The 26,270-nt window shown below is 43.5% G+C and overlaps 1 protein-coding gene across 1 annotated transcript in view; it reads left to right on the forward strand.

Annotated features, from left to right (window-relative positions):
* Positions 1-26,270, forward strand: part of PDLIM4 (PDZ and LIM domain 4) — a 114,910-nt gene that overhangs the window by 6,906 nt on the left and 81,734 nt on the right. The window contains exon 2 of the mRNA XM_077326893.1: positions 18,647-18,798. Within this exon, the coding sequence (XP_077183008.1) occupies positions 18,647-18,798 (152 nt within the window). The remainder of the gene's footprint in view (positions 1-18,646; positions 18,799-26,270) is intronic.

A 26,270-nucleotide genomic window follows, 5' to 3' on the forward strand; every position in this document is an offset into this window, starting at 1 on the left:
GACTGGGGAAGGCACTGGCAAACCACCCCGTATTGAGTCTGCCATGAAAACGCTAGAGGGCGTCACCCCAAGGGTCAGACATGACTCGGTGCTTGCACAGGGGATACCTTTACCTTTATCCTTTAAGAATCATACCACAGTTTTAAATTGCTGTGCTAGAACATGTTAATTTATGCCTTTAATGAAAATGTTTTTGTTTTGTTTTTTGCCATCAAATACTAATGTAGGTACCTAGTGTGAATTGTTAATAATTCAGCTTAGGAAATCAGGGAATTATTCTTGTTGTTCCATTCATTCAAGGACTGACCTCAGTGGAAGCTTAACAAAACAATCTTCACACACCCTAAACACTTTCAATCTTTGCCAGGCTGGACAAAAAAAAAGCCTAATGGAGGGGATTTACAGCATTTGTACAATGTTAGTCTAATGATGTCAACATTTTTAAAGCAAATCTTGAACTATTGTTCTCTTGACACAGGTGTTCAAAGTCACCGTGGAAAGATATGCAAACATTAGAGTGCATACTTTGAATGTAAGAGACTGAATGTAGTGGGGGTTTCCTCATTTCTGTCTGATGGCTCCTATGACAGTGGTCCCCAACCCCCGGTCCGTGGACCGGGACCGGTCCGTGGATTAGTCGGTACCGGGCCGTGGCTCCTCCTTGTCCTCCTCCCTAGCTGCTGCCTGGGGGCTGCCCTGATACTCTGCTGCCAGCTCACCTTTGGTGCTCTCAAGCTGCCACCAAGGCAGGGGCTCCCCCTTGGCATGGAACTGCACAGCTGCTGCTGGCAGTGCCCCCCAGCGGGCGGCGGGAAGTCAGCAGCGCCGGTAGGAAAGCAAGCAGAGCAGGGGCTCATGCAGTGACGACGTCCCACGGCAAAAGACTACCCCCCCCCGGGGCCTCAGTAAAATTGTCAAGCCTTGACCGGTCCCTGGTGATAAAAAGGTTGGGGACCACTGTCCTACGAGACCCCAACCAAACTTCCCAGGGTGGGCTACCTACTAGTATCTTCCTAATGGATATTTACTTCAAGATCCCTTAAAGTTGATCCATTTGCTGTTCTCTCTGTTCTCTCAAAAGCCTTTGCTTCTGGAATCACAATTTCATATATTTTAGAAGCAAACCAGTCTCCAATCTGGCTTAATCATACCAGCTCACAATTTCTCTCAAAGGAAATATTTTTAATGCTGCACCTATACTGAATCAACATTTTTAGCAGTAAAGGAACTGAAGTATTAAAAAAATAGAAAGTAGCAAAGGGCTTAAATCTTATATCTGAAATACATGGGAATAGAATTGGATTCTTATTTTGTAACTGCTGTGGTTCAAAATGATGTACTTATACTTACCTGAAGGTCCCTTTCATACAGGCATTTTAAACCTGCTTTTGCTACTTAAGGCACTTTTTAAAAAGTTTTGGAAAACAGTTTTGGGAAAACCCAGATTAAATCTTTATTAACTGCAGGAGAATAGCATTTTTCCTTAAGGTGTATGAAACCTCTAAAAAAAAAATTCTGTTTGCCTTCAGAAGCCAAAGTGAGTTAAAGATCCTATCAAAAAGTATAAGTGAATGTAATTTTGTTATATAATCAGATAAGTCCAGTTCTTACATTTACAAGCATGTAAGCAGAAGAAAGTTAGTTTTTGAAGGGTTACTGTCATGTCAACTTCCTTGATACCTAGTAGAGCTTGATGGGTAGTTAATTGTGAATGCTGCACTTGGAGAAAAAATAATGTTACAGTAAATGGTGAAATATACAAGAAACATATACTGATATTACTGGATCCAGCAACTGAATGAATAAATTGGGAGATGCCATAGAACTGTTCCTGATTCCATGAGTTAAGAGGACAGTTATACATGATTCAGAAGTAAAGCAGAAGTTGTCCTTATGTTATGAATTAGACAAGCAATTTGGCTTAATCTATTTATTGGAATGGATGCATTAGTGACATTAGTGACTTTTTTGTGGACTGAAACAGTGCTAGTGTGCAAATGTGTTGCTTCCCAAAGCAGCAATCTATTCTCTATCACCTATAATGTTTGGTTTCATAACATGTGACATAATGTTACTGAAGTGGACATGGGCTTGTGCTATGGTTTCTTAATCCCCTCTGGCCACTGGTGGGGTGTTGAGATTGTCAGCTTTGGGTTGTAAAAACTCCTGGAGACTTGAGGTTGAGTCTGAGGAGGAAAATGACCTCATTAGGGTACAATGCCATAGTGTCCACTCTCCAAAACATTTTTCTCCAGGAGGAACTGATATCTGTAGCTTGGAGATGGGTTATTATTCCAAGGGATCCCCAGGTTCTACCTGAAGCTTGGTATCCTTATCCTGTGCCCATTCCACTTGATTCTTGTTGCAAGAGATAGGAAACTTTCAACTTGGTATTTTCAAGTCATGTTTTTTGAAGGAGAATGAAATATGAGGCAGCCACGTGGTAACTGTAACATCAAGTTGGTATATTTCATTTTCTTTCCTTCACTCCTGAAATAATTAAGCAATGATCATAACCAGGATCTAACATGTTAACAGCAAGCTCTCATATTGTAGAGAGGATGGTTGTGTACTGTGAAATCTGTCAGTCTCCAGAGAACAGATCTGAACACTCCATAGATAAGCAGCTGGAGGCAGCTGTCACAAAGACAGTCATTGATTCTGCCTTCCCAAATTCTTGGCATAAAGAGAAGCTGTGGGTGGTAGCTCTCAGAAGGTTGGAGAGGTGATGGAAGGAAAGGTCCTTTCAAAATATCCTGTCTTCACTGTTCCTTAACTAAGATAGTTCAGCTTATTTAGATTTTTTGTTGTTGCTTCTCATTCCTTGCCAAAAGTTTTCCTCCTGCATTTATATGAAAGCATCATATACAGGATAAATCAATCTATACGAAGAGCTTAATGACTTGTGTGCACAAAATAGTAATTTGCAGGAAAGACATGAAAAGTTTTCATTTTAAACTGGTAAGATACAGATATGGACACCTAGGTTTAATAGCTAAAAAGTGTTCAGAATGCAGAAGACATTGATTCCACATGATTAACCTCTACTAATTCATGCCCTTCCTTTGCCTCAACCTAGATGATGCATCACTTTTGTACCATTTTTAATCTAGCTTTCAATCTGGCCATGGGATGGAAAAAAGCTCTGGTTGCTGTGACAGATAACCTTCATAGTGTGAGGATCTTCCGTTACTCAGTAAAGCAAACTCTTGACAAATAGTCAAAGATTTCTTTATTAAGTAAGAAAGTACTTTCATCAAGGCATTGTCAACATTGGGGCTGTGTATAAAGGTCTTAGCTTATATTCCAAACACTGCTGCTCCATGCTGTGGAAATCCTGTGAGGATGGGGAAACATCAAACAGTTTTAACATGCAGGTGGGAATCCATCTTAGCTTATATTCCAAACACTGCTGCTCCATGCTGTGGAAATCCTGTGAGGATGGGGAAACATCAAACAGTTTTAACATGCAGGTGGGAATCCAGCTTCAAGGGAGAAGGAAAAAGGAACGGAGAAAATTGGTTGCTTGTAGGTGAGAAAGAGGGGATTGGGGGGGGGGACAGAAATTCAGGAAAGAACATCAGGGTTATAAACTAAAGCAAAGGAGACAAGCTACCCCAGTCTCCTAATTCAGGGATGAAACACTAATTATCCTAGTTACATAAAAATCTTTAAAATGGCGAAACCACCATAAGATTGGCCTCTCACAACAATAGGCGAAGACTAAGACGAGTAGGTTCTTATATGCCGCTTTTCTCTACCCAAAGGAGTCTCAAAGCGGCTTACATTCACCTTCCCTTTCGTCTCCCCACAACAGACACCCTGTGAAGTAGCTAACAGAGAAGGTTTCAGGGGATAGGTTGAATGGAAGTCATAGATGAGCCTGGGCGCTTTGGCATGAGCAAACTCCCCCCACTCCTTGTGTCTCATGGAAAACTCCTTCCAATCTACAAGATACTGAAGTTTGCCTCTGTGTACCCTAGAGTCCAAGATTTGCTTGACCTCGTAATGGGTATGCTCATCCACGTACACCAAAATAGGGGCGCCAGGCCCAGAATGCCATTTATCTGGTTCAGGAGCTTGGTGCAGCATGTGACAATGGAACACAGGGTAAACATTTTTATACATTTTAGGTGGAGAGAGCTCCACTGCTACTTCATTAATGACATGAAAAACAGTAAATGGCCCTACAAATCGGGGTCCCAACTTGTGGGATAGCTGTTGACAATAGAGGTGCTAGGTGGAGAGATATGCCTGATCCCCCACCTTCCAGGAGAACTCGGGACAGCACTTCTTCTCTGTGTGTTTTTTGTACTTCTCTTTAGCCTCGACCAGAGAAGTCATGTTTGGCCAAGCTGTCTGGATATGTGCAGCCCAAACTTTCAAGTTCAGAGAGCTTTCAGGGTGGGGGACCCACTTGGGTATGGCTAATAAGTTGGTCCCATAAACCTGTGCTGAATGTATGCCATTGTTATAAGCAAACTCCATGAGCAGGATCAGGTTGATCCAATTACAGTGTTTGGAGTTGACAAAGCATCTATTGTTCTAGAGTCTGATTAACTCACATGGACTGCCCAGTAGTTTCTGGGTGGTAGCCTGAGTTAAAGTCTTGTTCAATCCCCAGGAACGCCAGAGGTTTGTGCCAAAACTTGACAAAAAACTGAGATCCGCTATCAGAGAAAATTTTTTGAGGAATTCCATGCAATTTGTAAACATGTTGCACAAATAAGGATGCCAACTTTTGGGCTGTGGGAAGTGAAGTACAAGCAACGAAATTAGCTTGTTTCAAAAACAGATCCACCACCACCCATATATAACAGTCTTGCCCTGGCTTGGAGGGATATCTGTGATGAAGTCCATGGAGACATTCCTCCAGGGAACAGCCGGGGTCTCCAGAAGGCACAGAAGCCTCTGAGGCTTACCCCTTGTCCTCTTGGATGTGGTACACACTGAACAACCTTGCACAAGAAGGACCACCAGTAATGTTGCTGCACCAGGTAGAGGGTTTTAAGAAAACCAAAATGACCGGCTGCCCAGGAGTCATGGCACAATTTCAGAACCTTGATACATGTCTCGAGACTAAGACGAGTAGGTTTCCTGGTCTATGTTGGGGCTTGTTCTTCATGGGGGATTGCACGTGCTCCTGTGTTCCTGAATCAACCTCTTCAGGCAGATCTTGGAACTGATTGCTGAGCATCAATAGGTCAGACCTTCTCCTTATTCTTCTATTCCTGTGTAACATTTTTCCATTTATTACCCTCCCATATTACGTGCTCCTGATTTTGTTTTGATAGATTTCCCTCCTCCTGCAGCGTAATCAATTGTTCCTCTAATCCACGGACCTTCTCCTCTAGCAGAGCCATTAATTTACACTTGCTGCATTTGAAAAAATTGTCCCCTTGAGGTAAGAAGACGAACGTTCCGCAGATGGTACATGTCACTATGCAACCTTCTTCAGTGTCCGTGCCACTTTGATTCATCTGAAATTCTCTCCAAACAGTACTACACTTAACTGAAACCTTTGGCTTGATCCTCCGGCAAAGAGCCAACAGCAAAGAGTCCTTTGGCTCTTACTCTTGACACCTAACAGAGTATTCTGGTTTGATCCATACCTAAAAAGACCTTTGAGTTTTGTTAGTATTGGCAAGCAAGGGCCTTTTATAGCACAAAGGCCTACTCAGCAGAGAGCAGAGCTACCAGTCAGCTCCTGAGATAATCCTTCCTCCTTCTCCCAGCTCCTCCAAATACTTTTTCCTCTGGCAAGCAAGAGCCTTTTATATCACAAAGCCTACCCAGCAGAGGGTGGAGCTAGCAGTCACTTCCTGAGATAATTCTTCCTCCTTCTCCCAACTCCTCCAAATACTGTTTGCAACCTGCTGGGTGACCTTGGGCTTGCCACAGTACTGATAAAGCTTTTCTGACCGAATAGTAATATCAGGGCTCTCTCAGCCTCACCTACCTCACAGGGTGTGGAGGTTGTGAAGAGAGGAAATGGATGGAGAATGGAAGCCGCTTTGAGGCTGTTTCAGTTAGAGAAAAGTGGTGTATAAGAACCAACTCTTCTTCTTCTACATTCCAAACCCTGTTCCCCTGTCCCATGGGAATCCAGTAAGGATGGAAAAACCTCAAACAGTTTTAACATGCAGATGGGAATCCAGCTTCAAAGGAGAAGAGGAAAGGAACAGAGCAAACGGGTTGCTTAGAGGTAAGAAAGGGTAAGGGATGGAAAAGCAGGATAGAACATCAAGGTCATAAACTAAAGAAAGGACCCAAGCTATCCCCATCTCCTACACAGTGATGAAGCTCTACATATCCTAGTTACATAAACATCTTTAACCGCTCCTGCTGAGCAGATAAAATAAAACAGTAAGGGCCCCAAAGGCGGGACCTGTCCGGGGATGAGGAAGGGTGCCACTAGGCCCCTTCCCCCGGACTGAAAATCGGAGGGCCCAATTGGCAGGTGCTTCGGTGTTTCTTGTGCTTGTAGATCTCATAGCAGTATTCAGTCTAGTAGGTCATGAGCCTTTAGCTTGCTGCCCCACCAATGCAGGGATACAGGGATCAGCCTTGCAGTGACTGGTTTCCTTTCTCCGAAGTCAGGAACAGAGGGTTGCTATCAAGGAAGAACAATTGTGCCACTAACTCCAAGATGGAGTGCCCTCTTACCCACCTTGTCCAAGGGTTTGGACTTGGGTGTAACCAATATGTGAATGACTCCCAGCTCTACCTGTTAATGAACAACTGGCTGAACATTCCAGCCTATTGCTTGGACAGGTGTCTGAGAGCCATGACAGAGTGGCTCCAACAAAGCTGCCTTAAGCTTAAACCCCTGAAAATGAAGTTCCTGTGGCTGGGAAGGAAGAGATCAGAGGAGGAAGCACAGCTCCCCTTTCTGGATGGGGTACAGCTACAAGCTGCACAGATCATCAAAAATTTGGGGTTGACCTTCAACGCCTCCCTTTCTATGGAGATGCAGATCACAAAAGTAGCTCACCAGGTGTTTTTCCATCTATGCCAGGCAAAGCTATTGGTGCCCTACCTGGATCCAGATCACTTAGCCATAGTGATCCATGTATGGTCACCTCCAGGCTAGCTGACTGTAACTCACTGTATGTGGGCTTACCCCTGATCCAGAAGTTACAACTGGTACAAAATGTGGCTTCCTGGGTCCTCACATTCAACCCAAACTCCAGCAGCTGCATTGGTTCCCAATTGAGTCTCAAATCAGGTTCAAGGTGTTGGTTTTAACCTGCAAGGCCTTACGTGGTGTGGGACCTGTATATCTTAGGGAGTGTTTCTGATTACACTCCACAAAGGATGCTTGGCTCAGCTAGTTCCAATTTTTTGGTGGTCCCTGGACCCAGAAAAGTGTGCCTGGCTTTGACCAGAGCAAGATGGAGTAAGTTGCCAACAGATATCTGGGCCTTTTGGAACTGTCAAAATTCAAAAGGGCCTGTAAAATGGGAGTCTTCCTTTGGACTTATGGTTGAGGCCAAGCCTAGCACTTTGTCATATGAATGAGCTCCCCCTGCCCTCTCCTCCCCCACCATCTTAAGCCTGGGTGGTTAAATCCAATCTATCTGCCCCTAGATTGCAGTGATGAAGCAGGTTCTTAGCTATCTTAACTGATATGGTTTATTATTTATATTTTTGTATGAAATTTTAAACTGTTGTTAGCCACCCTGCCCCTGGAGAGGGGCAGCCTACAAATATAAAAATAATACCAAGTGTCATTGCTAACTGCCTTGCTAACTGCCAAGAATAAAAATTTAGGGAGGTCAGTGGACTTCACTTGGACCATTTTCACATGGAGGACTCACCTAGCAATTATGTTGTTATGTCCCCTAGTTTTTTGTCTCAGGGTGGCTCCCAGACCTTTTCCCACTTGCACATGGGGGATCCTTCATTCCCCTTCTTCCCCCCTTTGCCCCTGGATTGTTGATGCATGTGATCGCTGAGGGACAGGAAGTGAGTAAAAATGTCCTTTTTCTTTTTTTACTTGTCAATTATTGTCACATGGTTAAAACCTATCATTTTCCAACATCATTTTGTCACATTTGAGTGCCCCCTTCCAAGTCTGAAAAAAATTTTTTAACTTATGATCACATTATAATGCAAAAGTATAATACAAACAAGGGGATACAAAATGGTTGGCTGCTTTATTGCACACACACATGCAAAGAAGAAAGAAGAAGAAGCGCTGATGGTGGTGAGTGGGGTTTTTTTTGGAGGGGTTACTATTTCATTATATTGGAATTGCATTGTAATGCGATTGGCCATGTTTATTTAAATGGCAGGGGAAGCTTGCAATGGTAGATTATGGAAGTGAGGGTCCTGGGGGGGGGGGAGGAGTAATTGCTGGGAATGCCCAACTGGGAAAAGCCTTACTTTTGCCACTTCCTTATTGCCGGTTGGATCCTGCATAAAAAAAAATGGAGCATATTTCTGAGCATTCCATTGATGTGGCCCAACAGATGGGGCAAGTTGAGGGACTGTTGTATTCACTATGTATTCACAAAGCCTTGTGCGAATTCTACGAATTCTAACTGGTTGGAGATCCTTGGCTATCAGGATGTATGCCTGGCATCAACCAGGGCCAGGGCCTTTTGCATCCTGGCCCCTATCTAGTGGAATGAGCTCCTGGAAGGGCTGAGGGCCCTGCAGTAGCTTTCGCAGTTCCATAATACATGTAAAATTGAACTCTTCCACCAGGCATTTGGTTGAGGCTGGGTGGCAGAACATTGTTGGGTGTCTCTTCAAAGTACCCTTCCTATGTGCCATGGGGCCGCATGGCCCACTGAAGACAGAAAGGGAGATGGGTAGGATGGGATGGATTGTGGTGGGATAGAAAGCTTTTATCTTCTGTAAATCGCCTTGAGCTGGCTGGCCGGGAGTGGCAATTAAAAGTACAATAAATAAATAAGTTGGGACAACCCTGGAACCGTGCCTGAAGGGGTCTGATTCCATGCAGAAATGGGGGGAAACCCTGAACACAAGTAAATAGAAATCAGAGCCTTATCTGCTCAGGCAGAAAGGGCCTGGGAAGCAGAAATGGGATAGACCTAGGAAAAGTCTTACCCAGTATGACCTTTTCCTGTATACACACATTTAAGACTTTTGCCAGTTTTCTTCATCTTCCCAAAGGCCTGAAGAATTTAGTAAATAAATAAATGGAAGGTGATGCACTGTGGAGCTTTTTGAGGTTAAGCTATCCCCTGACACTAACACTAGCAATGCAAATCTATATGGAATTATTCTAGTCTGAGCCCTTGGGTTTAGATTAGGTTGCCAGCCCCATTGCTGGAGGTGAAGAATCCACCACCATAAGCCCAGCCCCCAATTTCCACTCAGATGGCTGGTGGGGAAACTTGCAGGAAGCAGGAGAGAGGCCCCTGCTATGTCAAGAATGATGCAACTATTTCCATTTCCATAGTTATTTTCCCCCCAAATTCCAGAGCATCATGGCAGTGCTGTTGGTGTAATGATGTCACTTCCAATATACGTTGGAACTGATGTCAATGCATCACTGGCAACGTAGACTGGGTCCCCCTCCTTGTTCCTGGCAGGCTTGAGTTTTAGTCGTGTCAGGTTGCCCCAACTCTTCCTGCACCCACATGGGGGAGCATTTGGCCTGGTGCACCTGACAGGGGGGTGGGGCAGTGATGTTCCCAGTGCATAAACAGTCGGTGTCTGGCATCAGGAGAGGAAGGGAAGGCAATTGTTAATCGCTTTGAGACTCCTTTGGTTCGTGAAAAGTGGGGTACAAAAAACAGCAGCTATTCATCCTCTTGACCTTTCTGTATATGTTCGGAGGGAGGCTGGATGGGAAGCCTGTGATGACTGAGCATGGATTAAGTACTTAGGCCACCCTGTAAATTTACCAGTAGCCTGCTGCATTTCCCACCCTCAGCTTATATGCGAGTCAATAAATTTGCCCAGATTTTGTGGTAAAATTAAGTGCCTCGGCTTATATGTGAGTTGGCTTATATGCGAGTCAACTTATATGCGAGTATATGCAATAAGTAGGGTTGTATTGTTAGTGACTTATTTTCGAGTCCTGGCACTTGTGCTGTTTCAGAATCTCCCTACTCTTTTAAGCTTTGAAGCATTAAATCAATGTTGAAAATGAAACATACAATATTGGTTCATAAATATTTGGTGTTAATAAGCTAAGTGCCAGAAATTTAGGACAAACTGGACACCACAGAGATAAATTAAAGATGAAGCAAAATGTCTAATTGTTAGTGCTGTAATTTACAAGATGCATCTTTTAAATTCAGCTATTCAAGCTGTTTTAATAGAAATTTTTTATTCTGGATAGAGAACTATTTGGAAAAGAAGCATAAAGCTGGCATTTGACAATATATGTCTTGTTCCTTTATGTCACTCTAATATGCACCACATACATCATTTTTTCCAAAGTTTACATTTCCCCCAAACAATCTGAAAATTTGTCATTTCTTTTCAATTTTTACCTGTAAATATAATCTAAACCTGAATTCTGAATTCCAATGCTGACATGTTGTGCATTCAGTCTAATACATACATAAGAGCTGGCAACACTAATGCCAGGGAAAGACATTCTTTAAGTTCAGTAATGTACTGCTTCTGCTATAGAAATTAATAATGCTTTGTTGCTCAGTCTGCATGCAGCCTTATTCTTCTGGGGTCATTATTTCCATCCAGGTATGTCAGCCTGACTGTAGACATCACATGCTAACAAATCAAAAGCAGTTGGCTAAATTGATAGTTGGTGGCTTCTCTTTCAGCCCTGTGGTCTGTTGATGAAAGCAGAAGTGAGGGTACCATTGTCTGTTAAACACAGCTGCTCAACTCAACTATTTTCAAAACACAATAGAGTGCTTTCAAGATCGGAAAATGTTCTAGTCTAGACAAAACAAAAAGGAAACAGGATGTACTGGATCATCCCCAGGAAGGTGTTCTGCACTGAATCACTTCATTCAGCATAGGGTGTTCATCTTAACTCTTCCTTCAGAAAATGTTGGTCTTCCTTTTTTGTCTCTGAAGGACATTAAACTCATCTCATTGGCAAAGAAGGTGATCTTTCTTGAAATGACACGTAAGAGGTAATTGTGGCAATCCATGAAGCTTGCAATTCATTTTTTAAAAATTAACTCAGATTTGATTTAATACAATTCAGCCATCTGCTTGTATACATTCATAACCATGACATCCATCTAAGGAACAGAATATTGTGTCGTTGGACAGAGCAATTTTCTTATTAATCAAATGTTTTACTACAAAGATCTATGTAAGTTTTTTAAAAATCTATTCTAGTGCTATTCTAGTGCTATGCATGAGAAATTTCACTCCAAACAAAACCTCTGCTCAGAAATTTAGAAACAACAGATCTTTAGGTTTTTGTGTGAAGTTATTCAGTAAATCTAAATTACTTGACAAAATTCTGTATGTTTGTGTTACATGATATGCAACTAGATACGCCAGTATCCCTGGATCAGACCTGAAGATGCCACCGCCATTTTAAGCGTAATGCAGGTGATTTAAAAGTATCATGAAATATGCTCTCCCTCCTTGCTAGTTATTAAAGCACATGAAAAGGCTCACAGAAGGCAGTAAGAGTGCCAGATACCACCATGCTGTGGGCATGATCAAGACTGGACCTTTACAGCGTTTTAAAATCACCCAGGTTAGACTTCAAAATGGCAGTTACATACTCAGGTTGGACCTGGGAATGCTGTTGTGTATAGTAATAGACTTATGGTTCTTATCATTTTTAATCAAGAGAAAACCCTTATAAAGAAGCAAAAAAAATATTTTGTAAACAGCATAATGTAGTACAGCAAACAGTTGGTAGTGAAAAGAGGCTGGTTCCACACAGGTTATTTCCCTGGGTTCAGGATTGTTGGGAAGTTGTTTTTGTTTCTTTGTTTTGCTTCTTTTCTTCTTTCCCATGGCATTGTGATTTGGGTTGCCACTGCTGTGTTAGGGAACAGCTGAAGGCTTTGGGGGTAGGGCTAGGAATGGGTGGGATTTGAGTTGGGGAGGGGCCTCAAATCAGTATAATGCCATGGAGTCCAACCCTCCAAAGCAGCCATTTTCTCCAGAAGAACTGATCTCTGTCCCCTGGAGATAAGCTGTAAAACTGGGGTATCCCCAGGGCACACCTAATTGTGATGTATTTGTTTTCCAGGATCTAAAAAATCTTTACTAAATTTGCAAAGCCTTGATCAGGCTTTCTTAATGAGGGTTTTGTGAAACCCTGGGGTTTCTTGATGGCCCTGGGAGGGTTTCCTGAATAGGTAGGTTAGTTAATTTTTAATATTTGTTAAACACTTATTGGGTGATATGACCATATATGGACATGTTGACCCCCTAATGGCAAATGATGTGCCTGGAAGGGTGGGATGGAAAGGGCTCCCAGGTGGGCATGTACACAGCTATGCTTCCTAACCATATTCTGCACTATCATGCCACTTCTGGGGTTTCTCAAAGCCTGAAGAATGTTTCAGGGGTTTCTCAATAGTAAAAAGGTTGAGAAAGGCTGGCCCAGATTGGTGTTATTTAGGTGGGAAAGCTTGTATATTCCCAGTCCCTCCCACACAACAGTCTTTTCCCCTGCTTTCCCCCTGGTGCTATCATTTTATCCCCCCTCCCAAAGACTTTTTTGTTGTTTTTAAATCAGCAATTGAATATCATCGTAAGAACTGGCCTAAAGTTTTTGATGACCTAAACTGGCTGGCCCAGGCTTCTCTACTGCAAATCATCCCAGTAGCATTGCCAGCCACTGCAAGAGGTGCGGGATTCCCCTGCTCCTCCAACCCTGCCCCCACTGCCAATCAGCTGGGTTGTAGGGGAACTTACCAGGAGCAGGAGGGAGACTCAAGCTGCATCTCTAGCAACAAGATGATGTTACTGGAAGTGACATAATCATGTTGGTGATGTCTAAACAACACTCTGGTATTTGGGCAAAACCTCTATGGTAGAAGCCATGACATCGCAATTTGATGATGTCATTTCCAGTACACAATGGAAGTGACATCATCATTCATTGACAATGTGGCCTCCCTCTCCTGGTAAGAACCCCCCAATCCGGCAACCCTATAGTTCAGGTACACCCTGTGCCATCAGTCTGTTGCCCTACAGGAGTGTTGTGGTAATACATGTTAAAAGCATCACTCTGCAACAAAATGTGACTGTGACTTACTTTTTTTTTAATGGAATCTTGGAATTCAGAGAACCTGGTATATATGTTTTATAATGTTACTAGCAAGAAAGCCCATTGCAACCAAGAATGCAATGGATGCTAGGACCCAGGGGACACCAGCAGATGCAGATCTCTCTCTCTCTCTACCCTTCCCCCCCATCGCAGCAGGAGCCATAGGAGGTAATCAGGGCTGTTTGTAGCAGGGAATGAGGGCTCGTTTGGGTGACTCTCTCTGTCTCTGTGTCTCTCTCTCTTGCAGCAGGGCTGGTTTGCGGTTTGGCAGGGCTCTCTGTGTGTCTCTCTCACACGCTGGCTCCTGCAGTGTCCGAGAGCAAAGTGGCTAGCATCCAGGGAGGGCTGTAGTTGCAGGGCCAATCAGGTTGCGGCCCTATTCCAACTTAGACAGCCAGGACACTCTCCACCCCCAGGACTGTTTCATAAATATTAAGAGGAATAATGGATAAGGATATCAATATAGCTATTTTTGTGATTTTTTTAAAAAGAACAGTTTTGGGGATGGGGTTATGGTCACTGCTGGGTGAACATGGCAGGGGAACTATGGGGAACATTGCCATATGGAAACCTCATTGTCTCTGCCCTATATTAGAAGTAGCAGCAGGACCAGGGAAGTTCCCCAAGCCTGTCTGCTTCAAAACATGCTCTCTAAGATGATTTTTTTCTTAATCACCTCAGATTTTTTTTTCTTCCAAAATTCATCAAGATGCCGGATGAAAAAGTGGTATTGGCTCTCCAACCAATAGTGAACATAACTGTATACAGCAAACACTGATGGATTAGGCTGAGGTTCCACATAATCATATCCTATTTTCAGCAGTGGTCAGCCATGTGTCTCCAGGCTGCTCTGAAGCAGGAAACGAATAGCACTCTGCTTCTGTAGATCCCTATCATCAGTATAATAACATTTCCTTGTTTTGCCCTCCATTTGTCTTCATTTGTGGTTTCATTATGCAACTTTGCCATACCCCATGTCAATGATTCCCCTTCATTATGTGAAAGTACATACAATTCTCTGTATTTTAGAACCATCACACATATGGGAATTAGATATTAGCTCTCTGTTTGCCCTGACCTGCTCAAGCTACCCCACTTTCATCAGATCTCGGAAGCTGAGCAGGGCCATGACGCAAATCATGTCTGAACATCTCTTGCCATATGTTAGTGGTGACCTGATGGCAAAAAAAAAAAAAGTCTGTTTTTAATGAACACAGATAGAGGGTTTCTTTAACTTAGGTTTGGTCTAGTTCTCACACACAAATATGAAGAAAAATCACAAAGAATCAGGCCCCATTATTGCTAACTATATGTATTCAAATGCAGCCTGGGGAAATATAGAAATTTTTGTCTGACTTCTATTCTTTGAAAATGAGATTGTCCATCCTTAATTACATCAATGGTCCCTCCATGATCTGTACCAGCTGCTAGACAAATTGCATCAAACAATTATGTGCTAATCCATTCAATATGTGCCATTCATTCACAGCTTCCAGCATTTAGAAATGTAATTTGTGAATAACCAAATGACATCTGAAGAAGTCCAGTGCCATGTATCCGCAAATTTGGTTCTTTGCATAGTTCCCTGTATTTAACCCACAGATTTTTCCAATTTATACACTGTGCGATCTAATCAGATTTATTTAGAAAATGTATATGCTTCCTCTCTAACCTGCTTGGGGAGACTCATTGTCAGTAAGAACAAATAAAACAAAACCAATATAAATAAAAACATTACCAATAAAAATCAGCTAAAACAAACCAGAGGACAAAAGGGCTTAAAATAGAACAGTCTAAATAGATTGGGAACCAACCATAAATCAGCTAAAATTGATGGGGGCCCTAGTTCAAAGCTGGGTAAAGAGAAATGTTTTGGCCAGGCAAGCCTCAAGGGAAAGGACAGGTGATACACCACACCAAAAAGTTCCTATGCATCCACCTTGCCTCTGAAAATGAGGACACAGAGAAAAGGGGCTTGCACAGCGGGTGGTTGGCTGAGCAATATAGGAGGAGATGATCCTTCTGTAGTAATCTGACCCTGAACCGTTGCAATGCACAGCCCGTAAACATGTGTAGATCTCAATATGTGCAGGCCCAATCTATGCTATTTTTATTACACGGGATTGAAGTGGTAGCACGATACCAAAATTTTAAAATGGGATGGGTAACAATCTCTATGAGCTGAGACAACTCTGGTTTTATTGTTTTACCTTTTTATCCCTTTTATGTTATAGTATTTTAAAGGATAAGCTGCATTAGCAGAAAGGTGGAAAGAAAGGGAGAAAGATATGCAATCTGTGATCCATAATAATCAGCCTGCTTGTAAGGCAAATAATATTGGTAATATAATTAAAAGTTTTACAAAACCATTTATCTCATGAGAAACATAATTTTACTTATTTTTTTTAAGGAACCATCTTAATAGAGCAAAATGCAGTTAACATCAGAGAACTGTTTCATTAGATAAAATCATACTGTAAATTTCCAAGTGTGCAGAGGCAACAACCAATACTGTGTCGGTGGAAAAAAATAGTGCCAAATTGTGTACATATTTGTTGGCCATTGAACTGCTTGTATTACATCACTGTAATCTCCCCCCAAAAAGAATATCCTGATAAATGTTTAACACCCTGTGATTACAAAGTAAACTCTGTTTAGATGGAAGAATATAATTCTTAAAAGACAAACTACAGATGTTACCCTGATGTGTCATTAGTTTCCTTCATAAGGACCTATAAGCTTTGCAAGATTTTGGCATTAATACAAAAACAGTAGGAAGAGAGCTATGGAGATTTAATACACAGCATGATATATCACGCATGACTGGAAAGTGACAGGTAATTTAAACAGCAGTCAAAGAAAGCTGTTATGGAAGATAACACCTCTGCAGGAAGCTGTTAGAATAGCAGGACACTGTTGATGGCTTCTTTTAATCAAAGAAACAATTTCTCACTTGTCCCTTATTCTTGAGGAAGTGATCCCAAGCATGTTATGAAACAGTGAAACTTGGAAGTCAAAGTTGGGGTTTTCCAAAAGCCAACTACACTTGGGCATGGATCACAAGTCTGTTTACAGTAAAAGTATTTGCATTTGTTTGCTTTCTAAATATGGTTCAATTCTAACAATGATCAGGAGAATCACTTCTCTGAATTTTAGCAGTGCCCAAGCTTTATACTTTGTCATTTATTTCCTACATTTTAATCCCACCCTTCCACGAAAAAGCTTAGGACAGTGTACATTAGTCTCCACTCATACATTTTACATTCAAAATAACCCTGTGTGGCATATTAGGCTGAGAGTGTGACTGGCCCAGGGTCACCCAGCAAGTTTCATGACAGAGTGGGGGAATTGAACATGAGTACCCCAGAATCTAGTTCAGTATTCTAATTCTACAATAAGCTGCAGTATTTGAAATGTGGAACCCAAGCTGAAATTTTACTCAGTTAATCATTATCTGAATACTGAACAGAGTGAGTATACTACGTTATCTTTATGCTAGCACCCCCCTTCCCCACTCTTAAAATCTCATACAAGTACTTCGTGGTCCATGTTTGCCAGGCTACTTTGGAGAGGGGCAGACAATCACCATAGACTCTTCAGTGAGGAATGGGAACATAGTGGGCTATTCCTCACAGATTCTTTGTAGCAGGAGTGTGGCAAATTGAAATTGCTACAAAAATGCGGTTATGCACAATGTCGTTGACAATCTGCCACACTCCTGAAACCGATCCGCAAAAAGCGCTTCATTGTAGCGCTTTCAGGGAAATCCCAAAAAGTGGATTCACCCTCCGGAAAGCGCTACACTCTTGCAACCAATCTGCAACACTAGCAGGAAAGTTCTGTGCATTACCATTGTTGCAGTTTCTGCAAAGCCCCTCCCCCTGGCTCTCCTCTGATCTTCCGGCAAAGCGATCGCCATTTTTTTTTTCTCGGAGCGAGTGGAGATCAACGCACCGACGAGCCTTCGTTTACCCAGCGAGACTTCCCCGGCTGCAGTCCCTCCCCAGAGCTGTTTTAACTCACCAAGCACCACACAGCCCCGTTTGCTGGTTTATTTTCCCTTTATTTTTCACTTTATTTTCGGCCGAAAATTGCGCCCGTGCAGGGGGGGGTATTTTTTTTTCACTCGGGGGGAGCGTGGCAACGATGAAACGGCAGCTCAAACACCACCTGCTAGCTAGATTCGTTGCAACGTGTGTGTGTGTGTTTGTTTGTTTTAAAAATCTGCCTTAAAGGGAAAGGGGCTTTTCGGGAGCATGATAACAGCCGCCCATTGGCTGCTCGTTTGATTGACAGCCAGGGGTGGGACACAGCTCAGCAATATCGCTTCCTGGCTAGTGATTTTTGCCGAGACCAGAAACCTGTGGGAAACGATAGAAACGCAACTGGATTCCACTACAAAGGCAGGTATGCATAACGACGAATTCCACTATTTAAAATGGCGTTTTTTCGTTCCACAACCAATTTGCAACATTGATCCTGGTGCGGAATGGCCCAGTGTGTAATTCTTAATATTCTGAACTTTCCTTCACCTGAAAGAGGAACCATCTAGTCAGGGGTAGCTCTCCCGAGGGCGGTGGGTGTGGTGTTATTGAGCATTGACGGGTGGGGTGGAGTGGGAGGATTAGATAGGCTTACCGCCAGTACTGTTTTATCTGGTTTTATAGAATTTTACTAGGGGCCAAGCCCATTGCATTCAGGAATACAATGGGTGCTAGATTAGGGGGGTGGAATGGAAGAACTCTGGATGGCCTCCCCCTCCCCCCAGGACCTGGAAAGTCAGCAGGCAGCTGTTATGGAACTCACCGGTAGGGGCAGCTCTCAGGCAGCAGGGATCTGCAGACTCCAAGCTTCAGAGGGAAGTGGAAGGAAGAGGGGGTGGTCAGGGGTGGGGAATGGAAGGCAGTTGGCTGACCGCTGGACAGACAGGCGAGGCTGTTGGAGGAGGTGGCACTCAGGGGTGGGACAAATGCCCAGAGTGGGTGTTAAGCACTTAGTGGCACTTAAGCCATGAGACATGCTACTCCTCCAAGGCGTTACCAGAAATAAGTGGAACAGATTGTAAACTGCCACAAGCCGGCAGGATCCGGGAGTGGCGGTCAACAAATCTAAATCTATTCTATACTTATCCATGGTTCCTCTATATATTTGTGAAACAGCCTGGGGGGGTGGAACGTGTCCAGCTGTCAGAATTGGAATAGGGCCAATCAGGGTGCAGCCAGAAATGCAGGTTGGGGACCACTGCTTTAAATGTTCACATCTAAAATAGCATGCTACTAATATCTAATTTTCTTTCTTCATGCACACATCTACAACTTAAAGGAACAAAATTCTTCTGACCTGGAAGTGCTTTTCTTCACATTGAGGTCCAAAAAAATTGAGTTTCTGACTTAACTTTCTGAAAACCAAAGCATCATAGTCAACCCATCTTTTCTTTTTCTTGCTTAGATAAATCCTGGAAGTAAAGCTGCTCTTGCCAACCTTTGCCCAGGTGACGTTATTCTGTCAATTAATGGTGAGAGCACAGAAACCATGACACATCTAGAAGCACAGAACAAAATCAAAGCTTGTCTGGACCAACTGACATTGTCTGTGAACAGGTAAGTATTTGTTTGTTTTTTCCTGCTGGCACATGAGGATATCTGCTCATTTGCAAAAACGTGTATCGAGCACATAGTTGGACATTGGGACTATGTATTTGCCTGTGCCTTGCTCACAATTCTGCCATATCATGCTACATGAGGGTAAATTCCTAGTCATATTTGATTGGATTCTATTCTGTTGTTGTGTGAGCAGGAGTTGATGCAAGAAAAACTTGTCTTCTTTCCTTGAGGATTCGGGGTGGGGCATCAGTGGGTCACCAATCCCATACAGCAGGCCCCATCAAATCCCACATCCTGACAGCCTCCCCTGGGATTCAACTCTGAAGGTACCATCTCCTTGCTCACTCACCCTTCCACTTGTCTACTTGCTTGGGAGCAAACCCAGTTGAAATTAGTGTAGCTAAGTAAACATGCCTGTCTTTGCTGTCCAGCTGCATCAATCCTGCTTAACCCACAAGTCACCTGTTTGGGCACCAAGGCATGCTCCCCTGATCTTTGTGCAGTGCCAGCAGGTGTGGCAGCATGAACAAGGATGCTACCTGCTGCCTCCCATCACTTAGTGCTTGTTTGTTTGTGCTATGACAGTAAGGGTACATGATTGTTAGGCTGACCTCTCCTATTTCTACATAAGCAAATGAGCTAGAAGGAGGCAGGCAGGTGGCAACAGTCGCACTGAGGAGGTATGGGCCTTGGTAAAGGCCCCACATCACCAGTTCTTGATATCAGCCCTTGTAAAGTGGATGAAACAACAACTCTGGGTAGCCACCTAATGTTTTTCACTAATCATGCTAATCAAAGAATCCTAAAATAGCTTAGCTTTATTTTTTCAAGAAGATGTAAAGTAGAAGGCAGAAATCTTGGATTTTACTTTTGATTCTTCTCCTCAGTGGACCTAATTCTATGTTCAAAAATATGGAGTCCACTATAAATAATTTTTATAGCCTGCCAACATGAATAATATTTATTAGGTTAATATTATCTGTAACAGTTGCATATATGTTTATAAGGTTTTCCATTGTGAATTTTAAAATGTATTTTATTACATATAAAGCTGCCATTTACTGTTTACATTTCATGCTCTTGAAAACTGTTTGAAACTTATTACTGTTTTCCACTTTGCTTAGTCCTTTATAGCAGTGGTCCCCAACCCCTGGTCCAAAGACCGGTCCCAGTCCGTAGATCAGTCGGTACCGGTCCGCAGCTCCTCCTCGTCCTCCTCCCCGGCTGCTGCCTCGGGGGCTGCCTTGCCACTCTGCTGCTGGTTCACCTTTGGTGCTCTCCAGCGGCCAACATGGCTGGGGCTCCCCATCGGCGTGGCACTGTGCATCTGCTGCTGGCAGCGCCCCCCAGCGGACGGCGGGTAGTCAGGGGTGCCGGCGGGAAAGCAAGCAGAGCAGGGGCTCAGGCGGCAACAGACTACACCCCCCCCCCCCCCGAGCCTCAGTGAAATTGTCAAGTGTTGACCAGTCCCCAGCATAGATTCCCAATAGCATGGATTCCCAATAAGCCTCAATGTCAGACATTAAAAAGTGCCCTAACTGCTCTCACAGTTGTCAACTGAACCCTGTTTTTGTCTCTGCTGGTCAGCACAGCCTCTGAAGAATGTAAGAACTTTAGCCCTCATGCACACACCCAACCTTCTGCATCTTGTACCTTATTTAGAAACAGCCTTTCATATAACTTCCCCCAAATTCCATTTGATAAGGATTTTTAATATGGGAATGAGATTCTGGATAATCAAATGTTAGATGTGCAATTAAAATTCTACTAACCAACCCGAAGACTATCGGAAACCAGTTTGGTATAGTAGATAGGAGTGCAGACTTCTAAACGGGTGAACTGGGCTTCATTCTGTGCTCCCCCATATGCAGCCAGCTGGGTGACCTTGGGCTCGCCACAGCACTGATAAAGCTGTTATACCTGAGCAGTAATATCAGGGCTCTCTCAGACTCACCTACCTCACAGGGTGTCTGTTGTGAGGAAAGGGAAGGCAACTGTAAGCTGCTCTGAGATTCCTTCAAGTACAGAAAAACAGCATATAAGAGGCTCCTACTGAAAGCATTTCAATCAATAGGAAGCCTTCTCTCAACTTTGATGGCAGTTGAACATGCCATATATAGACTCTGACAAAATATTTAATGTCAGACATTCATTTCATCAGGCTTTATTATTTAGAAGCCTGACCAAACTTGGTCAATTACAATGGAGGTCCTGGGAAGAACTCTACTACTAACCAACAGGCATGTTTGGTAGAAACATTATACAAGGCTGAAGTTCAGTAAGTTTACTCAGAAATTAGTCCCATTTTATTCTGGTATTCATAGCATTGCAGCTAGAGATACTAAGTATTTGCTCTGAATTCCAGCAATGGAACACATTATTATTTATTTAGAGAAAAAAAATATTCTGCCTCTCCAGAGCCATGCTTTTGCAGCAAAGGGGAAAGATCATAGACCAAAGCATAAAAATAGTATAAAACATCACTGGTCAGGGAAGTTTGATTAATCATCCATCTGAACTGATTTAGGTAGTGAAAATTCTGTAGGAGAAGTATGAAATGATTCTTGAGGTCCTTTTAAAAACAACGTTGTTTTAGTATTCTAAGATAAGGAGATAACAGGGACTTTTAAATCTCTAGCGCAGCTGTTTTCAGATAACTGACTGAATAGCATCACTTTGTTCAAAGACAATATGATGTAATGCTTTCAACATCACATATGTTTTCACAGAGCTTTAACTAACCCATTTCTATACCATAATAAACTTTAGCATAGGAAAAATGGATATCTGCAGTTTTGATTAGAGTTGAACAGGAAACCCAAGTTTTACAAATGCTTTTGCACTCTACAGAAAGTGAATTAGCTTCATTCAGGGAATGCTAAAAAATACAAGAATGGTTTTCTTGCCTGAAAGAGGGAATGAACCTCCCTTCCTTTGATGGCCCTCTCTATTTTGCCATGCTTCCCTATGGCAACGAAACTGCTAAAAAATAGGGAGTGATGGGTGTTGGAAAGCACAACAGACTATGAAACCAAGTTTGAAAGGCCGTTTACATTTCACAATAGAATATATGCTTGAATGCACATTGTAAGGTGGCTCCAATTGTGCTTTCCAGGATGCATTCTGGGACAGAAAGGCCATTTCTGCGCAGGTGGAAAAGGCCCAGTATGGATCTGGGGCTAATCCCCATGTACATATGATGTCACCACCAAGCTACCGCCCTCCTGGGCCAGGTGCAGATCAGACCCCAGAAGCCCTGCATTAAGAGAACGCAGCTTCTTCCACGTTCCCTTTTGGCACTGTGGAAGCCAACAAAGCCTGTCCCACAGCAGACCCATCTGGATGGGAATAGCTGGGTGGCTTGGCTCATTCCTGTCCTATGGAGGCCTGCAGGGGACAAAAAATGCCCTGAACAGCTTCGTGGCACTGCAAGGCAGACCAGGACACTGATATATTTTGCAGGAAGGTGGGATTGCGTGGAATGCAATTCTGCCTTCCAGCAAAATAAAAACCCCCATGATGACACCCCCATGCGGCAGATCCTTCCTGCCACCACTGTGTTTTCCAGGGAGACACATTTCAGTGCTTGAGAAGATCTGGTGCTGAAATGTGTCCCCCATGGGAACACAGCAAGCTGCAAAGCATTGTTTTACTTTTCTGGTAGCACAGTGTTCTCACATCTGATTTGGCTACCCAGTGCTATCAAGGACTTGATATGATGAAGCACCACTGGCTCTGTGGCTTCATAACATCACACTAAGTGGCCAAAGGTATGGTTAGAAGTCACATGATTCAGGTTACAGATACATTTATGAATACTGAAATTGTCACAGAGTAAATCTCTTGGTACTTCAGTATTCGTATTTGCCTCCAGAACTTAACAGCTGCATGATTTAAAAAAAAATTAAAATATCCCCTAGTGGGAAAATCAAGTTGTTTATCTTTCAGTAGGCAAAGTAACTACAGTAACACTTCTGTTCTGTTTTTTAGCTTGGACTACATTAAACATCTCGGTGGCATGGCTTTTATATTTCTCCACTCAGCCTTAAGCAGTCCATTGAGTACCAGATCATTCTGTCTGGCCAATAAAAGTTACTCACTGCTCAAGCCAGGTCCAGGCCTTTTTTTGTTGCTGGATATGAGTCATTCTTTCAGAACAGCCATTCTCAAATTAGAGTACTGAAAATTTTAACCAGGAAACTGCTGCCGTTATTATAAGTACTCTTAACCTCCCATATCCACCACTTTCTATAAACTCAACACAATGTATATCATCTGCTTATATAAAGTATACTATGACTAGAGGCAAAGCCCATTGTAGCCAGGAATACAACAGGCACTAGAGCTTGGCGGTGGGAAGAGGAAGGGGAGGAGTTGTCCAGTCTGTAAGGGCTTGGGGTTGAATGTGTGTGTTGTGTGGGAGGTTTTTGTGGCGTGGTGAACAATGAGGGCATGGGTGTGGAGAGATGGGTGTCAAGAACCTGTGGTTTAGAATGTTCTTTGAGTGTGGGAGAGGACTGACCTTTGGGAATTGTGGCATAGTGGTTACAGATGAGCTTTCTAGAGCCATGTCTTCAGATATGTGAAGGGAAAAACAGACTGGAGCCTCTTCTTAGGGGGAGATGACATGGCAACCAATTCCTCCCAGTTCTGCATTCGTCATTTCCCTTCTTGTGTGAATTAGGCCACAGACACCAAAATGTCCCTCTGCCCTAATACACATGTGGTAATCAGAATACATAGGTGTCCACCCTGCTCCTTCTGTTTCCATTTTTTAACTGTTGATAAAATAATATGCACCCACATGCTTCTTTCATGGTTGCACCTTAGAAGAAGTAAAGCTGGATTTTTGTACCCTGCTGTTTACTACCAAAGAAGTCTCAAAGCGATTTACAAACACCTTTTCACAATAGACAATCTGTGAGGGATGTGGGGCTGTGAGAGGTCTGAGAGAACTGGAAATGGGCTGCAGTCACCCAGCAGGCCTCAGGTGTCTCAAAGGAGTTTTCAATTGCCTTCCCTTCCTCTCCCCATAGCAGACTCCCAGTGAGGGAGGTGGGGTAGGAGGCCTCACTCGGGAGGTGGCAACCCTATGAGGAGGTCTTTCTGTGCACAGCAGTCTTGACCTTAGTCAGGTTTATGCACACCTAGGTAGTGTGGAATTCCAGAACATGAACCTACACCAATCTGGCAACCTTACCTCCTCTCTGCAATGTTTTCTTGACCTGAAATAGGTCAGGGGTGCTATGTGGCTGCAGGGACATTACACACTTTTGAGGCCCCACTTCCAGACTTCAAGAAATAAGTTCAGACCAGGGACAGCCAACCTCCAGGTAGGGCCTGGACATCTCCTGGAATTGCTGATCATCTCCAGACTATAAAAATCAGCTCCCCAAGGAAAAATGGCTGCTTTGGAGGGTGACTGTGTAGCATTGTATCCCACTGAGGTTTAGGGATGCCAGCCTCCAGGAGGGGTCTGAGAATTTCATGGAAGTACAGCTCATCTTCAGGAAGTTAGGCTGAAGGGAAAGCTCTCTCCCCTCACATACATCCCTTCAAAAGGAATGCATGGGGCCCCAAACATCCCTTGGTTGCTTGCCTGGTGATGTCTGCCCTTCTGAAGCCTACTGCTGGATTAGCTCTCCAGGCAGAAAGGGCTGCTTAGGAGTTTGGACAGAGTTGTTATGGAGAAGAAACATTTAAGGCCTCCCACGAAGGTTGTTGTTTGAGTTGAAACACTTTGAGGCCTACTGCACAGGCCTAACTGTAATGTCCAACAACTTCTTTCACTTTGCCTCAGAGCACTGACAGAGCTGGCGGTGGCTGGTTAGTGCGCTCCCTCCCCCCTCCCTTCAGGCCTGCTGTGAAGGAGTCTCTGACTTCGCTTCGTTGGCCGATAGTTTCTGATGCAGCAATTCCTGATGCAGCAAGCACTGTACTGCAGGAGGGGTGAGGGAGGCGCCTCCCTTCCCCCCGCTGCGGCCTGGTACTGAGGGTTTCATGGCCCGGTACAGGTCCGCAGCCTGGGGGGGGGGGGATCCCTGATTTAAAGTAAACATAATGCAATAAATGGTAAGAAGAAATTTTCTTGCTATACATTTGTTTCTTATCTCAAGGGGAACTAAGAAAAGAAAAGGAAAATGTTCAGGAAATGGAGTGAAGGACAGAGCTCTAAAGAAGAGTACCTACAGGTTACTAGGCACTGTAGATCAATCATCAGAAAGGCCAAAGCTGAGAGTGAGCTAAGATTGGCCAGGGAAGCCCATTGTAACAAGAAAACATTATGTGAGGAGCAAATGTAAAGTAAAGGAGGCAATAGGCCCGCTGTTGGGTGCGGATGGACAAACTCTAACGGAAGATGCAGAGAAACCAGAAAGGCTTACTGCCTATTTTACATCTGTTTTTTTCCCACAGGTCAAAGAGTTTAGGTACATCTAGAGATTGCCGTAGCCAAAGGATAGTGTCTGGGTAGCAGGTTGACATGGATAGAGAAGTTGTCGAGAGGCATTTAGCTGCACTGGATGAGTTCAAATCCCCTGGGCCGGATGAAATGCACCCGAGAGTGCTCAAAGAACTTTCCGGAGAACTTGCATAACCCTTGTCCATCATCTTCGGGACCTCTTTAAGGATTGGAGATGTCCCGGAGGACTGGAAGAGAGCAAACGTTATTCCGATCTTCAAAAAAGGGAGGAAAGATGACCCGGGAAACTACAGACCAGTGAGTCTGACCTCTGTTGTGGGTAAGATAATGGAGCAGATATGAAAGGGAGCGATCTGCAAACATCTGGAGGCCAATTTGGTGATCCAAGGAAGTCAGCATAGATTTGTCTCCAACAGGTCCTGTCAGACCAACCTGGTTTCCTTTTTTGACCAAGTGACAGGTTTGCTGGATCGTGGAAATTCGGTTGATGTCGTTTACTTGGATTTTAGTAAAGCTTTTGATAAGGTTCCCCATGATGTTCTGATGGATAAGTTGAAGGACTGCAATCTGGATTTTCAGATAGTTAGGTGGATAGGGAATTGGTTAGAGAATCGCATTCAAAGAGTTGCTGTCAATGGTGTTTTATCAGACTGGAGGGAGGTGAGTAGCGGGGTACCTCAGGGCTCGGTGCTCGGCTCGGTACTTTTTAACATATTTATTAATGATCTAGATGAGGGGGTGGTGGGACTACTCATCAAGTTTGCAGATGACACCAAATTGGGAGGACTTGCAAATACCCCGGAAGATAGAGACAGAGTTCAACGAGATCTGAACACAATGGAAAAATTGGCAAATGAGAACAAGATGCAATTTAATAAAGATAAGTGTAAAGTTCTGCACCTGGGTCAGAAAAATGAAAAGCATGCCTACTGGATGGGGGTTACACTTCTAGGTAACACTGTGTGTGAACGAGACCTTGGGGTACTTGTGGATTGTAAACTAAACATGAGCATGCAGTGTGATGCAGCGGTAAAAAAGGCAAATGCCA

Source organism: Paroedura picta, chromosome 3 (assembly GCF_049243985.1).
Source record: "Paroedura picta isolate Pp20150507F chromosome 3, Ppicta_v3.0, whole genome shotgun sequence".
NCBI classification, from domain to species: Eukaryota; Metazoa; Chordata; class Lepidosauria; order Squamata; family Gekkonidae; genus Paroedura; species Paroedura picta.